General features: G+C 37.5%; 2 protein-coding genes across 5 annotated transcripts; both read right to left on the bottom strand.

Moving 5' to 3' along the window:
* Positions 1–885: 885 nt before the first annotated feature.
* On the bottom strand, positions 886–1891 carry LOC122359396 (P2Y purinoceptor 14-like). Its single transcript, XM_043259688.1, has 2 exons — positions 1575–1891; positions 886–1483 (listed from the first exon to the last, which is right to left on the bottom strand). The coding sequence occupies exons 1-2, from the start codon at positions 1889–1891 to the stop codon at positions 886–888; spliced, it is 915 nt and encodes a 304-aa protein (XP_043115623.1).
* Positions 1543–12682, bottom strand: LOC122359445 (P2Y purinoceptor 14-like). Of its 4 annotated transcripts, XM_043259748.1 has the most exons (6): positions 12644–12665; positions 9216–9379; positions 8967–9118; positions 7382–7746; positions 2709–4436; positions 1543–1893 (listed from the first exon to the last, which is right to left on the bottom strand). In XM_043259748.1, the coding sequence occupies exons 3-5, from the start codon at positions 9096–9098 to the stop codon at positions 3836–3838; spliced, it is 1098 nt and encodes a 365-aa protein (XP_043115683.1). In that variant the 5' UTR covers positions 9099–9118; positions 9216–9379; positions 12644–12665; the 3' UTR covers positions 1543–1893; positions 2709–3835. The 4 variants fall into 4 exon arrangements, with proteins under 4 accessions (XP_043115683.1, XP_043115682.1, XP_043115684.1 ...); XM_043259747.1 differs by lacking the exon at positions 12644–12665 and having other exon boundaries at positions 9216–12096; XM_043259749.1 differs by lacking the exons at positions 9216–9379; positions 12644–12665 and adding an exon at positions 8450–8602 and having other exon boundaries at positions 8967–9103.
* Positions 12683–13700: the final 1018 nt, after the last annotated feature.

Genomic DNA, 13700 nt, shown 5'->3' with positions numbered 1-13700 from the left:
ATATATGTGCATGTCTGTGTGTGAGAGAGGGAGACAAAGAATTGAGATGCATAAGTGAAAAAGGAAAATATGTGTGAGAAGCTAGAAAAATGTGTAAAAGGAGAACATGAACATGAAATGAGTATATGAGAAAATTTATTTTGGTCTGTACTTTCTCACACAGAGTAAAACCAATGGAAATGGTTTTTGCATAAACCAAGTGTTACATTCAAACCCATCCTGTTTGTCCAACCCAATGTGGTGGGTGAAAAAAAAAAAACATGCTCACCATGTAAACAACAGATTTGTGATGTGTGTGGGATTGTGCAGTATTAAAGAAACAGTTTGAAAGTGTTTCAAACCTATATAATGCTTTTTTCTGTAGAGAAGACTTATTCTGATTGCTTTTTCCGTATATCATGTGATATATTCACCATAACCCTGCCCTCTGTATTTGAAATAAATTCTAAAAAGGCAGCAGCTATTTTCACCAAGTGTAAATGGTCATAGAGGCTAATTAAATCTAATTAAAGACTTATGTTTTAGACTGTTTTGTTGTCGCGTGAAGGAATTAATTTAATTTTGCTGCACTATAAAATGTTCATCTGGGAATCAGAACTGGTTCTTCAATGGCATATAAGTAAAAATGAGGTGAGGGATGAATTTCTATTTATAGGTGAACTCTCCAGTTAAAGGTTGACTTTTCTTCAGTAAACAGTTCTGAGAGCTGTAGTTGACATTGTTTTTTTGGGGGGGTTTTCGGAAAACACTTCATTGTGACCTTCTTCCGTTCCATCTCTTTATGCTGCGCCTTTCACATGCAAGGTAACCACAACCAGATATGTGGTTTAACATCTAAATATCTATTAAATCTTGCAAGTGGCTAATGCTAGTTTCACGCAGTCATTACAGATTGCTGATACTGAGCCCAGTGCCTATAGAAGGCCGCCTGTTTTCACGGTTTACAGATGATATTTTCTGCAACAGCGATTCTCTGAATGTCCTGCACATGAAAAAGTAGATGACAGGATCCAAACACACATTAAGGGCAGAAAGGAAGAGGGTAGCTTCTTTGACCTGAAAGAGAATGAAACGGTTGTAGGTGCTAAAGTCATCCTTGTGCCTTTGGCTAAGCGTGTAGGGCACGCGACAGACGTGGTACGGAACAAAACAGAAGATAAAAACAGCCAGCAAGCTAAAGATGCTTCGATTTGACCGCCGTCCTGCCTCACTGCTGTCCTGCTGCACACGTTTGTAAGAGCGGTATACGTGACAAGCGATGGAGGTGTAGCAAAACACCATCAACAGGAACGCCACCCAGAAGATTCCAACATTGAAGTGAGCTGACATCTCGTGCCAGCTCCGACCCAGGTTGCTCTTTAGAGCCAAGCAGGAGAAAACCTTAGGCATTGGCTGGTTGGTTAATATGGCGTTCGGCAGATTGAAGAACATCATGACGCCCCAAGTTAGCAGAGCGAGAGCCTTCGCAACCGGGAAAAACACGCTGCAGAAATGAAGACACGCTGGACGTGCTGCGTCACGATTTTGAAGTAGCGCCCAAGCTGATGAGGCTCATGAAGGTTATTCCTGTGTACATGCTGAGGTAGAAAAGCACAGCTGTGTAGCGGCAAACTATCAGCTTCAATTGCGTGCCGCCATAACCGAGATCGCCCACTACACGCCACGGGTAGCTAAACAACATCAAGATGTCCGCCACCACCATGTTTTTGAGGTAAACTACTAAGGCCGAGGAGGTGGGAACCCTGAAGAAGATCCAAGCGGCGAGTCCGTTGAGGATAAAAGCGCAAAGGCAGATGATGGTGTAGAGCACAGGAAGAACCTGATGTGTGAACACGCTGCTGACGTTCGTGCTGTTTTTTGATTCTGTCTGTGTAGTATTGATGTCATCCATATCTAAAACGGAAAAATATTTTTTTTTAGCTTTGATGATATCATGAAATATTGTGACATGGTTCAGTGTTGCAACTTCTGCTAGAGTTTTATTTCTTATTTTTGCTGATGTTCAGAAATAAATGTTAAAAAAGTATTATGCCGCTTTCAATCCACATCTTTGTATAGTCCTTGCACTTTTTATGCTTTTGTTTCTACATTCGACTCTCTCTGAAGAAACAGTACAAATCTTTTGCAAAATATGTAGTCAAGTCACCTTTATTTATATAGCGCTTTTAACAATACAGTTAATTGTGTTAAACGTATTAAATATACTTTACTGTATATTGTATTTAAACTGTAAATTACACATTTTTAATGTTGTAGTTGCCGTTTACTTTTACAACAAATTAACTTTTATATGCAGTATGGAATAACACAAAAAAGTAAAAATTATAATTAAGCATTTTACACAGTTAGATCAAAGTATGTCTACTTTGTTAAAGCATGAAAAAAATATTAAAGCAATGATAAAATTTCATTTGACATGATTATAAAGTGCACTGAAGTATTTTGGTAATATTATCCACAAGTAGTATACACATTTGATTTTTATTAATACACTACAGTTGCACATTCAATGAAATACAATACAATCTCCAACATTCTATCTTTTTGTGCTTTGTTATTTCCAGATTTTAATTAAATCACTATTAAATAACTTTAGAAATAACATGGTGCAATGTAAATACCTCAAAGTAATTCCATCACATATCCAGATATTAGAAAAACTTATGATAACATTATAGCAATGTTTTCCGTAAAACAAAGAAACTTACTTGAAGAGTTGTGTCAGCTTGTATCATGATACAGAATAAGAAGAAGCGTGTTGAGATGAGCCTCACATGATATTTCAGAGGAAGGGGGTGTTGACATTGATACAGGAACTGAAGAGTAGCTGGGTTTGTCTCGTGGGTTAACACTTGCTCAGCACTGCAGGAGTTTCCTACCACTCATGTACTCTGTACACAAACAGCTTCCTCCGCCATAACACATGGGACAATCTGATTGCTCTTTCATTGCTCATTGGAGGCAATAGAGTTTCAATAAAGCATCAACTTTGTCTCAAGAGCTTTATTGTCAGCACATTCATATTCGTAAAAATTACACTGAAGAATGAACAAACATTTCCCTGGAAATCATGACGCAACAATGAATATAACTACATTTTATTCAGCAAGATTACAATAATTTGATCAAAAACGATAATAGATGTATAATAGCATGTCAATAGCACTTACTTATTTATAGTAAAAAGAAACAGATTTACATATGACAACTTCGTGTAACTATGAATTCAAATTCTTTAAAAAAACAGTTTACAAAACAAATACATTAAAATTCAATCAAATAAATTACAGTAAAAAAGAACGGAGATCACATTCCCATTTACAAATTTATTATTATCTCTGTCAGATATCCCTATCTGAGGATTCAATGGGAGTTCAAAGTGGACATAAATATGGACGTTGTGTTTTGTCAAGCACAATTTAAGATGGTTTCCTCTCTCACCCCATGCTGGGTTGTGGAATATGAGGCATTGTAACACAGTGGTTTGTGTTATTATTCTTTTTTAATAAAGAAGAAAAGAAAAAAGGGAATTATAGGATCATTTAGATCTTTAGATCATTCTCTAAAGAATCTGAAGAACATGATAATAAAGTATTTAGAAAATCTTTTTTGAATACAGATTTTTTTTTTCAATTCCGCTTTGTTAAATGGATAATTCACTCAGAAAAAAAAAAAAAAAAACATCTGTCATTAACTCACCCTCAAGTTGTTGCATATGTAAACAAGGTAGAAGTCAAAGGCTACCACAAACTATTGGGTTACCCGCTTTTTTCTAAATATTTTCAATTCTGTTTAGCTGAAGAAAGACACTCTGGAACAACGTGAGCTCTTTATCTCATTCTGAGTTGCAGAATCTTTGAAGTTTAAGGTGTGCTCTGAAGGTCTTGCAAAAGACAAAGTAAATAAGTGGATCCAAGCAGGCATTTAGTACTGCGAGCAGGACGGTCAGCTCCTTCAGGATGTAGAAAACCTGCTCATCTCTGCAGTCCCGCAGTAGGGGTTTGATGAGCACATACGGCAGTCTCACCAGATGATACGGTACAAAACACACACAGAAAACCACCATCAGAACTTGCATGTTACGCTTTGACCTGCTGAGCTTAGCATTGCCGGGCTGATCTGGCATTGTGCGCTGAGCTTGACGAAGCTTCTGCACGTTCAACCAGTAGAAAACAATCAGGGATACCAGCACAAGCAAAAACAATGGAAAGCAAATGATCTGCAAGGCCAAGTAGATCTGTTTGAGTAAGCTGTTATGAAAGCTGTCACAGTCGAAACCACTGTGGGCAGAAGTTTGTTTATCAGCCATGACAAAAAGAACAATGTAAGCACAATTTGAGCACAGCAGAGTTGCCCAGGTCACAATGCAGATGCAGCGTGTCGAACGAACACTTTGCAGAGTGTGAGTCTCCAGTGGCCGCGTGATCTTCATGTACCTGAAAAAAAGAGAGCAATGCATCATAGAATTTGGAGAAATAATATGTCATATAGAACTATGACCATCCTTAGGAACCAATGCCGTTTGACTTGTACTTGTTGCTGATTGTTTCAATAAGCTTTTAACCAAACAGACACGTTTATCCAAAGCAACTATGTGTTTAATGTATATGTTTTATCAATGCACATAAAACAATAATAAAACTAAAATGTGGCAATTTTGTCTTTTTGTCACTTATTTTTTATTCAATCCTTTTTTGCTTTGTTAAAAAAAAGTATTACTTGGATCTATCCAGGAAGCTATCCAATATATAGAAGTTCTTGTTCAAGCCTCTTAGAGTCAGTATTTTAATATTTGTACTCGTTTATTTGCCTTGTCATGCTCAGTATTTCTCTTACACACTATCTTACTTATCAATTGTCTGGTTATATAACTTGCATTACACGTGATGCATTATCTCCAAACTAATAATAAATGTTGTCAAATCATCTGAGGTGAGGGTTTTCCAGGTAATAGACTATTATGCATTTTGTTTTTTGACAAAAAACAGTATTATGATATTCAAATGATGTTGATTTGAAAACAAATAGATCGTAAGTTAATAATTATTAATAATTTATTGAAGTGCCTGATGTTTTGTATTAACATTTTGTGCATGAGGGATGAACGCCTCAGTTACGTATATAACCCTCGTTCCCTGATTGAGGGAACAGAGATGTTATGCCATGACGACAGACTGGGGTGTTGCTTGAAGTCCTGATTTACTCTGATGAGAAAACACCAATGAAATTTGGCATCCTGTGCCCCTCCCCATCAAATGGGTATAAATAGGCATCAGATGCAACCACTTATTATAAAAACTGAGAACTGGTCCCTGGCACTCAGCCACGATTTGAGGTTGTGGCAAGTGGACAAAACATCTCTGAAGAGCAACTGACAGCAGAGACAGAGAATGCAGTCTGTCATTTTTTTTTTTCATTTTTCTTTTTTATTTATATAGTGCTTTTAACAACACAGGTTGCATCAAAGCACTGTACAGTATAGTGACAGGGATGTATAATGACAGGGATGTATAATGACAGGGATGTATAATGACAGGGATGTATAATGACGAGAGTGACCAATTTCTTATTAAATGCAGAGACGGTCTCTGTAGTCAATTCAACGATAATCACTAGAAGTTAAGGGTCCCCAACCAAGCAAGCCAGAGGCGACAGCGGCAAGGAAACAAAACCCCATGCATACAGAATGGAGAAAAAAAAAACCTTGGGAGAAACCAGACTCAGTTGGGGTCAGTTCTCCTTTGACCGGACGCCCAGCACTTAACTTCCAGTTCAATGGGTCAGTGGGTAGACACAGGTTTACCAAAAGGGGAAGCCATATTGTGGAAGAACACACATATGGGATTACTCGCAGGGAATCAGCCATGTGGACACTCAGCCAATTACAGGGTCTGATTGAAGACCTAGGCAAGCAATGCTTTTACTGGGCCTGGCAAAGGACTGCTGAGTCGAGTATGACTGCTGAGGGTGCTGGAGTCACTCAACCAGGGTTCACCATGTGGGGAACATGCTGGAGGAGGAAACAGGTGCTCACATCTGTGAGGGGGAAGGGGATGGTGCAGCAAATATTACACCAGCCAGTTTTTCCCACCAATTAACTGTTAACCAACACATGAGAAGAAACTGGATGTAGAGGCTGTAAAATCTCATAAAGGTGTTTTGTTTCACCCACCCTTCAGCTTTGTAAATGTCTGCCAGAGAGCTGCCATGCGCCAATGCAAAAGAGGAGGCAACACTCCAAGTGGAGTGAGCCCTCACCCTCAGGGAGCACAATTTACCTTGGGCCTGGTACGACAAAGCGATGGCATCCACTATCCAGTGAGCCAACCTTTGCCTGGAAACAGCCTTCCGTTTACATCTTAAGCTCCAGGTGCAGTCCACATAGACTTGTAGTGTTCTAATAGGACACAATAATGCAAGGCTGAGTCTGCCTTCTCCAGGGGCAGTACTTGCAGGGTTATCACTTGGTCATGAAAAGGTGTGATGGGAACCTTGGGCATGTATCCAGGTCAGAGTCTCAGGACAACATGAGAGTCGACCAGGCTGTGCACAAAGCACTTTACAATAAAAAAGGCTTAGAGGTCCCTGGCCCACTTGAAGTGAGCGTGGTTTGGCGCAGACAGGAAATGCAGCTCAACTTACTCCAGAGGCCCAAAGGGACCCTTTGAAGCCCAGCCAGGATGATGGAAAGGTCCCAGGAGGGCACTAGGGGTGACCTAAAAGTGATTCATCTCCTGGAACCTCCCTCTGGAACCTCACAATGAGATTGCTTTCCCAATGACCTGCTGTCCACTGTATTGTGATGGGCTGCAATTGCAGCCACATATAAGTTCAAGGTGGAGGCTGACAGCCTAAGTTACAACCTTTCTTGCAGGAAAGAAAGCATTACTTCAATCATTCATCTTTGGGGTCATTTCGGCAAGAAGAACACCAGTTTGCGAACAGACATCAGTTCATAGGCTAGCTCAAGTCTATTACTTCTCGTACAGGAGTCACACATGGATTTTCCAAAGATCTGTTCCAGCATGTCTGTGCAAATATGCTCACTTGGGAAGACGCATACTTGCATAGAGCCCAAGGCCAGCTACGTTGCGCATCCATCCCGAGGGGGGCTGGATCATGTATTGGCATTTTGGAATCCAAGCAAGACCTCAGTCTGTCGTCACAACATAACTCGTAGTGATTGACAGATGGGAACTATGATTTTGGGGTATTATGAAATGTGAATCATTTTTTTGAGCAATTCATACTTATTTTACAGAATTAACATTAACATTATTTCATGGCATACATTTTTTTGTCACTCAAAAATGTTACATTTAGGCTGTCACAAATTCAGTGAAAGGTATTTTTTTTACCAGAAAAGGATAAACATCCATACCTGTTTGCAGCGATGTAGCCCATGAAAAGAATACTGGAGTACATGTTGATGTAGGAAGCTGGAGCACCAAAGCTACAGTAAATATGCTGAATTTCCATTGAAGTTTTAGCATATTTAGCAATGCGTAATATCAAACACAGGCACACAAACAAGTCGGCTATAACCAGATTCCTCATATAGATTGTAATGCTGGATTGATTTTTAACTTTACAAAAGTACACATATGCTGTAATGCTGTTGAGCACCAGGCTTGCCACACAAATCACTGAGTATATACATATGAAGAACAAACGTGCTGGCATTTCAGACAAGCCACAAGGTCCTTCAGTTGAATTGGTTGCATTTTGGTCCATGATGATCACTTGCTGGAAAGAAATGGGATAGATTGGTATTTTCTACAAGATAAATTTTATAAATAACACAAATGTATATGATATATTTTTGCTATATATTTTAATATAAGAAAATACATTGAGTGCATCTTAATCAGCTCTCTATGTTCCGAGCTTGTGAATTTGGTCATTGGTAAGTTCCTGACTCACTGTAGTAGAATTTAGAATTTATAAACAACAAGCGGAACAAATCAAATTATCATATTATATGTTTATTGTCTTTAAACACATTGTTCTGTTACATGTTCTTAGAAAATGTCAGTCGAATATTAGTTCTAAGCGATAATTAGAAGTTTTTCATTACCTGTCTAGCAATGTTTGTTTATATATATATATATATATATATATATATATATATATATATATATACATATATATATATATATATATATATATATATATATATATATATACTAAAAATGGTCTGTCTTTTCAAATCTACTATTGCATAAACTTTATTTGTTGTCTATAACACTATAAAATTCAGTTGTAAAATAATTAATACTGGGCAACGATTAATCACGACTAATCGCATTAGAAAGTTTTTGTTTCTATGATAAACATATATAGATATAGATATAGATATAGATATAGATATAGATATATATGTGAACTTTGTATATATATTATGCATATATAAAGACACAGACGTACAGTATATCTTCAAAATATTTACATGCATTAACATGCTGTAACAAGGAGTCAGAAGTGATCGGATCCATTTGCAGTTTTATGGAATCAGAATAACTGACAAGCATGGGTCGATCATCAGCGTCGTAAACATCAAGAGACAAATCGTTTACCAGGCAAGGGTTGAGGCAATCAAGAACTGGTAGATAAATAACAGTCAAGGTAAGTAGGGCATGCAGTAGAGAATCAAACAAGAAAGGGCAATCCAGGATCATACACGGTAGAATCAAACACAGTAGAAACATAGAAACATTCAAAAATGTCAGACAGGCCAAACAAGACTTCACAAATACTGAGAGTACAAGTATAGCTTTTAAAGGGAGGGTAATGGGAGACACCTGATGTTGATTAGTCTTAGGTTAGTCCCCTTTCCTGCAAGCGGCTCCTGAAGTGAGTAAAGACTGGATGCCGAGCTCTTCCACTGGGCTTTGGAGCTGGTTTGCCGGGTGGTTCAAATGAAACTCAGCAATTAAAGCAGGATTGACAATGTCCTGGAAGCTTACCCAAGATCTTTCTTTGGGTCCATACCACTCCCAGTCAATGAGGTATTGTAGCACCCTGCCATGGCATTGCGAGTCTAAGATGATAGGCCTCCTCGCTGTTGATGATGATAAGAGTTGATGTCGATGATCCATCCTCTCGGACCACTGGCGGGCTTAGAGATATGGAAAGTGGGTGAGATACGATAGTTTGCAGGTAATGTTAAGCTAAAAGATACTGAGGTTATTTGTATTTTGAATGGACTCACGTACCAGGGACTAAGTTTCTTGCAGGGAAGTCAAAACCAAAGGTTTCTGGAGGAGAGCTACACCCACTGTCCAGAAGCGAAGTTGGAACATGTTCTGAAATAGAAATCTGTCTGCTAGCTTCTCTGTAGCCAGTGATTGACTGCAAGTAACTTGTTGTGATGTCTCTCCTGACCAGGGAAATAGAGGGGGTTAAAAGCCAAGAACACATTGAAAGGGGCTTTGTCTGGTGGCTGGTTTCTGGAGGGTTTTTTGAGCATATTTGGTCCAAAGCAAAAAGCGGCTCCAGTCTGATTTTGTAGATATTGCGCATATTACCATTCTGAACAAATTTAGTGATGTCTGACTGTAGAGATGGCCACCAGAAATGGTTAAAGGGGAGTTGAATGGTAGTGCTGATACCTGGGTGTCCAGCACAGGCTGAGTTGTAGACTTATTGCATTACTCTGTCTCATAGGGGCAAAGGAAAAAGAGACCATTTAGCTTGTCTGGGGTTGCTACGCATTTGGGTGACCTTTTATATCCCATTTTGCGATGGTCAGTTAGCATGAGTTTCACCACTCCAACTAATGTCACCAACTCCTCAAAAGCGACCTTCATGGCCAAAAGCTCTCTGTCCCCACATCATAATTTCTCTCAGACTAATTTAGCTTGAGAGAAAAGAAGGCACATGAAATAGTTTAGGTCGATTACTATTGTGAGAGCATCGCTCCAATCCCTGTATTGGAGCTGTCCACCTCTACCATGAATTCCAGGTCCAGACTGGGATAATGCAGTAAGATGAAGGAAAGCTTTTTCACTGGCGGGTGTCCAAACTGGTTCAAGTGCTGTCCTCAGGATGTAAATCAGGATGTCGTCAATATAAACGGTGGATCACAAAAGGACTGTTTGCTATTCTGAAGAGCATAACCCGGTGTTCATAGTGCCCAGATGAGGTAGAGTCTTTCATTCTTCCCCTTCTCGAATGCTGATTAGGTTGTAAGCCCTCAGATATAAGTTGGAGAAATAATTGGCTTTGTGCAGTTGTTTGAAAGAGGTTGGAACTACAGGCAGTGGGTAATGGAATTTGAGTGTTATGTTAGATTTCATGGTTTCTGATTGTGGTTGTGAGAGAGGGAAGACTCTGCCCTTGAGCAGTGTTGCTTCGGGGATAAGGTCAATAGTACAGTCACTGGGTCTATGAGGTGGAAGTTTGGAAGCAGGTCTGGGTGGTGAAGGTTTCAGGCAAGTCTGAGAGTTGAAGAGTTTTGGTTTCCTCCTATGTTGAGGAAGTGAACAATCTGGGAACAGAGGTGAGACAGTTTTTTTGGGAGAATTCAGACCATTGGAGAATTTGACTAGCCACAGTACAGACAGAGGTGGTTGCGAATGCATTTCTCTCTCTCCTCCATCCATTCCCCAAACTACATATGGGTTCTTATGTAAAATGGTAGATTAAAATTGGAAGCTGGGAATAGCCAAGTGTGTCAAGAACACATCAGATTGTCGATACGGATGGCTGATTCCATGAATTGCTCCAGAGTTTTGCCCTCATCACGAGGAGCAAGTTTGAAGTGGAGATTAAGAGTCCCTTACAGTAGAGTAGTTTCAAGGGATTGCTTTCTCAGCTCGTCTGTGCAGCGAGGTTACGAAAGGTGTAAGCTGCTGCAGTGCTGCTGCCCTCTTCTGCCTCCTTTCCACTAGCTGAATGTTTCGAAAACCTCGCAGAATTGAAGAAGGAAGCGCATAGCCACAAAGGCCTTATGACACATGCATTTTTTTTGTATTTGTTATACATTATTAACACAACATAGTTTTTTTAATATATAAGTGTGTGTATTTATATATACATAATAAATATTAAAAAGTACTCACATATTTTATTTACACAAAAAATATTATTTTGAATACGATTATTTGCTATTATAGGAATACAGCAGTTCACCCAAAAATGAAAACTACCCTATATTTTACTCACCCCATACAATCCTAGGTGCATATGACCTTTCTTCTTTCAGATGAGCACAGTCAGAGTTTTTAGAAAATTTATCATGGCTTTTCCCAATTTTTGGTAATTATTTTAAAGCTCAGTAAATTGAATATATCCACGTGCACTGTGATGTAAAACTAACCTATACGCCTTTGGGGAGTTATCACATGTCCTCTGAAGCAGATTGGAGGTTTTTTTAACAAAAATATTTATAGTTTTAAAATTATAACGTAAATAACTGACTGACTGAGTGCAGAGTTACGGCTTCTTGTATGTCTTCTGATTCAACATACGACATAAGCTGCGTCATGCAACAAATGGTGAACTCTTCCTTTAATCTTTGCCCAGCACTAAAAATTATTATAAATTAAAACATTGTTGTCATTATTAATCAGTAATCACAATTTTGTTGGCTACTGTAAGGATTGGAATATATTTTCATTTAAAAATGTTTTATGCATCCTCACTTTTCAAATTGGAATATATACTCAAAATAAAGGAAATGCTATCATCAACTTATTTTGTTAATAGAAAGGTTAAAGGTCAAGGATAAGGATATTTATATTTAATAATTATCAAATATCTAATCAAATATCTTTGTCCTAAATGTGCTACTATACACTTAAAAGAGAAGGTTTCTATCTATATTCTATAAATGTATAATATACCCATGCACTGACAGTCTAAGCTGAAATAATTTTGGTGTCTTTGTTTCTGGTTTATTAGTTTCCTGTTCTCTACCCTTAAGCTCAATAAGGCCTCAGTTAACCACAACGATACTCTAAATACTTTTCATGAAAGTTGCTACAAGTAACTATGCAAGATGTTATTAATTAACTTGATACTATTAACAATAGAAAAGCAAGAAAAACTAAGCAGTAAGTAGTAGCAAATTTAGGACAAACGTAGTTCCTTATTAGATATTAGATTTTATATATATATATATATATATATATATATATATATATATATATATATATATATATATATATATATATATATATATATATATAAAATCTTAAGCATTCACCTTAACCTCAAACCTTAAACCTTAAAGTAATTTAATAACTTATTTGAAATATTTTATGTCTAACACAGTGTTTTTCTTACACTTCTTACACTTACATTTGTGCCACTTGTGATATTTTACCAGACACTGTAAACTGGAGTATGCAGTTTTGTGTGAATAACAAAATATACTGTAAATGCAGTCGATGCCTTCATAAAAGAATGGTCAATATTCAAGAAAAGACAGAGAAATAATGAACCGACAAACTAGAGATCATAACTATAAAATAATCAAATACATATTAAGGAACTACCTTTGTCCTAAAATTGCAACTACTGATAAAGTTAATCTCTATATTGTTAATGTATTAATACTTGCTACATTACTTCCTACGTAGTTACTTATTAACAACGGACCACTATTCTTAAGCATATTCTTAAACAGAGCAAGACTTACCGTAGAGCTCTACTCTGAGAACACTGTCTTCAACTTCCTTAAAAACAGGAACCTTGTTTTTTTTTCAATTGCTTTATATGACGCAGCGAAATATTAGTTTGTTTTTGAAATGGAAATGGGAAGAAAGATTAATTTGCATATTAGAGACACTGTGGGAGGTTTTTTTTATCAGATTGTAAGAATTTGTGGAGAAAAAAAATATATATATTTTTTGCAGCTAGAAATGGGTTCGAAGTTACTTCTGTCACATTGTTAAATACATACGGCATCATCTAAATAAATAAAAACAACCTCTCATGTCATTATTTACTTCTGCTTGTTCGCAGGCCACCTCTGCATTAGCTCTTGCGTGTTTTCTCAGGACAGCGATGACCTCTGGCTCCGCTTGATTCTGACCCTGGAATCAAAGACAGCGTTTGTCTTTCTCAACTTGCCTTTCTACTGGGAAAAACTGTTTTTTTTTTTCCTGTTGGTCACTGTCGAGTTCAGGAAATTTCAGCCTTTGGTGTTCCACAGACACAAAAACAAGACATAAATAGCGTATAATAGAAAATATACAAAAATACAAGCCTCACTTACAAAGCGAAAAGTCACTTAAACTGACAAAAGTGACAGCAAAGACAATTTTTAAAAAAATGCACCCCTGCCAACATTAATGAACTTCTTTACAATCTCTAAAAGTAAGGAACTTGCTTTAACATTCCTTTTATCTCAGTTTTTTTTGCATTCCGTGTAAAACAGAAAATCATAAGTAATGATACTACTGTATTTTCTAGTGATATATTCTTAGAAAAAAAAATGCTGAAATTTATTCACCATCAGCTCATCCAGTGTAGATGAGATTGCTTATTTACCAGAACAGATTTAGTGAAAATTATCATTGCATCAGTTGCTTACCAGTGAATCATCAGCAGTGAATGGGTGCCGCCAGCATCAGAAAAATAAAAACGGTAACACGTTAGAATAGGTAACACTTGTTAACTATTACCTATGACTCTCCTCAAATTCTTAATTTGCTGCTTATTAATAGTTAATGAGATAGTTTAGGGATGTAGAA

This window comes from Puntigrus tetrazona, chromosome 15, assembly GCF_018831695.1.
Source record: "Puntigrus tetrazona isolate hp1 chromosome 15, ASM1883169v1, whole genome shotgun sequence".
Lineage (NCBI taxonomy): Eukaryota > Metazoa > Chordata > Actinopteri > Cypriniformes > Cyprinidae > Puntigrus > Puntigrus tetrazona.
The sequence above is the reverse complement of the archived record's forward strand: the minus strand, read 5'-3'. Positions and strand labels throughout refer to the sequence as shown.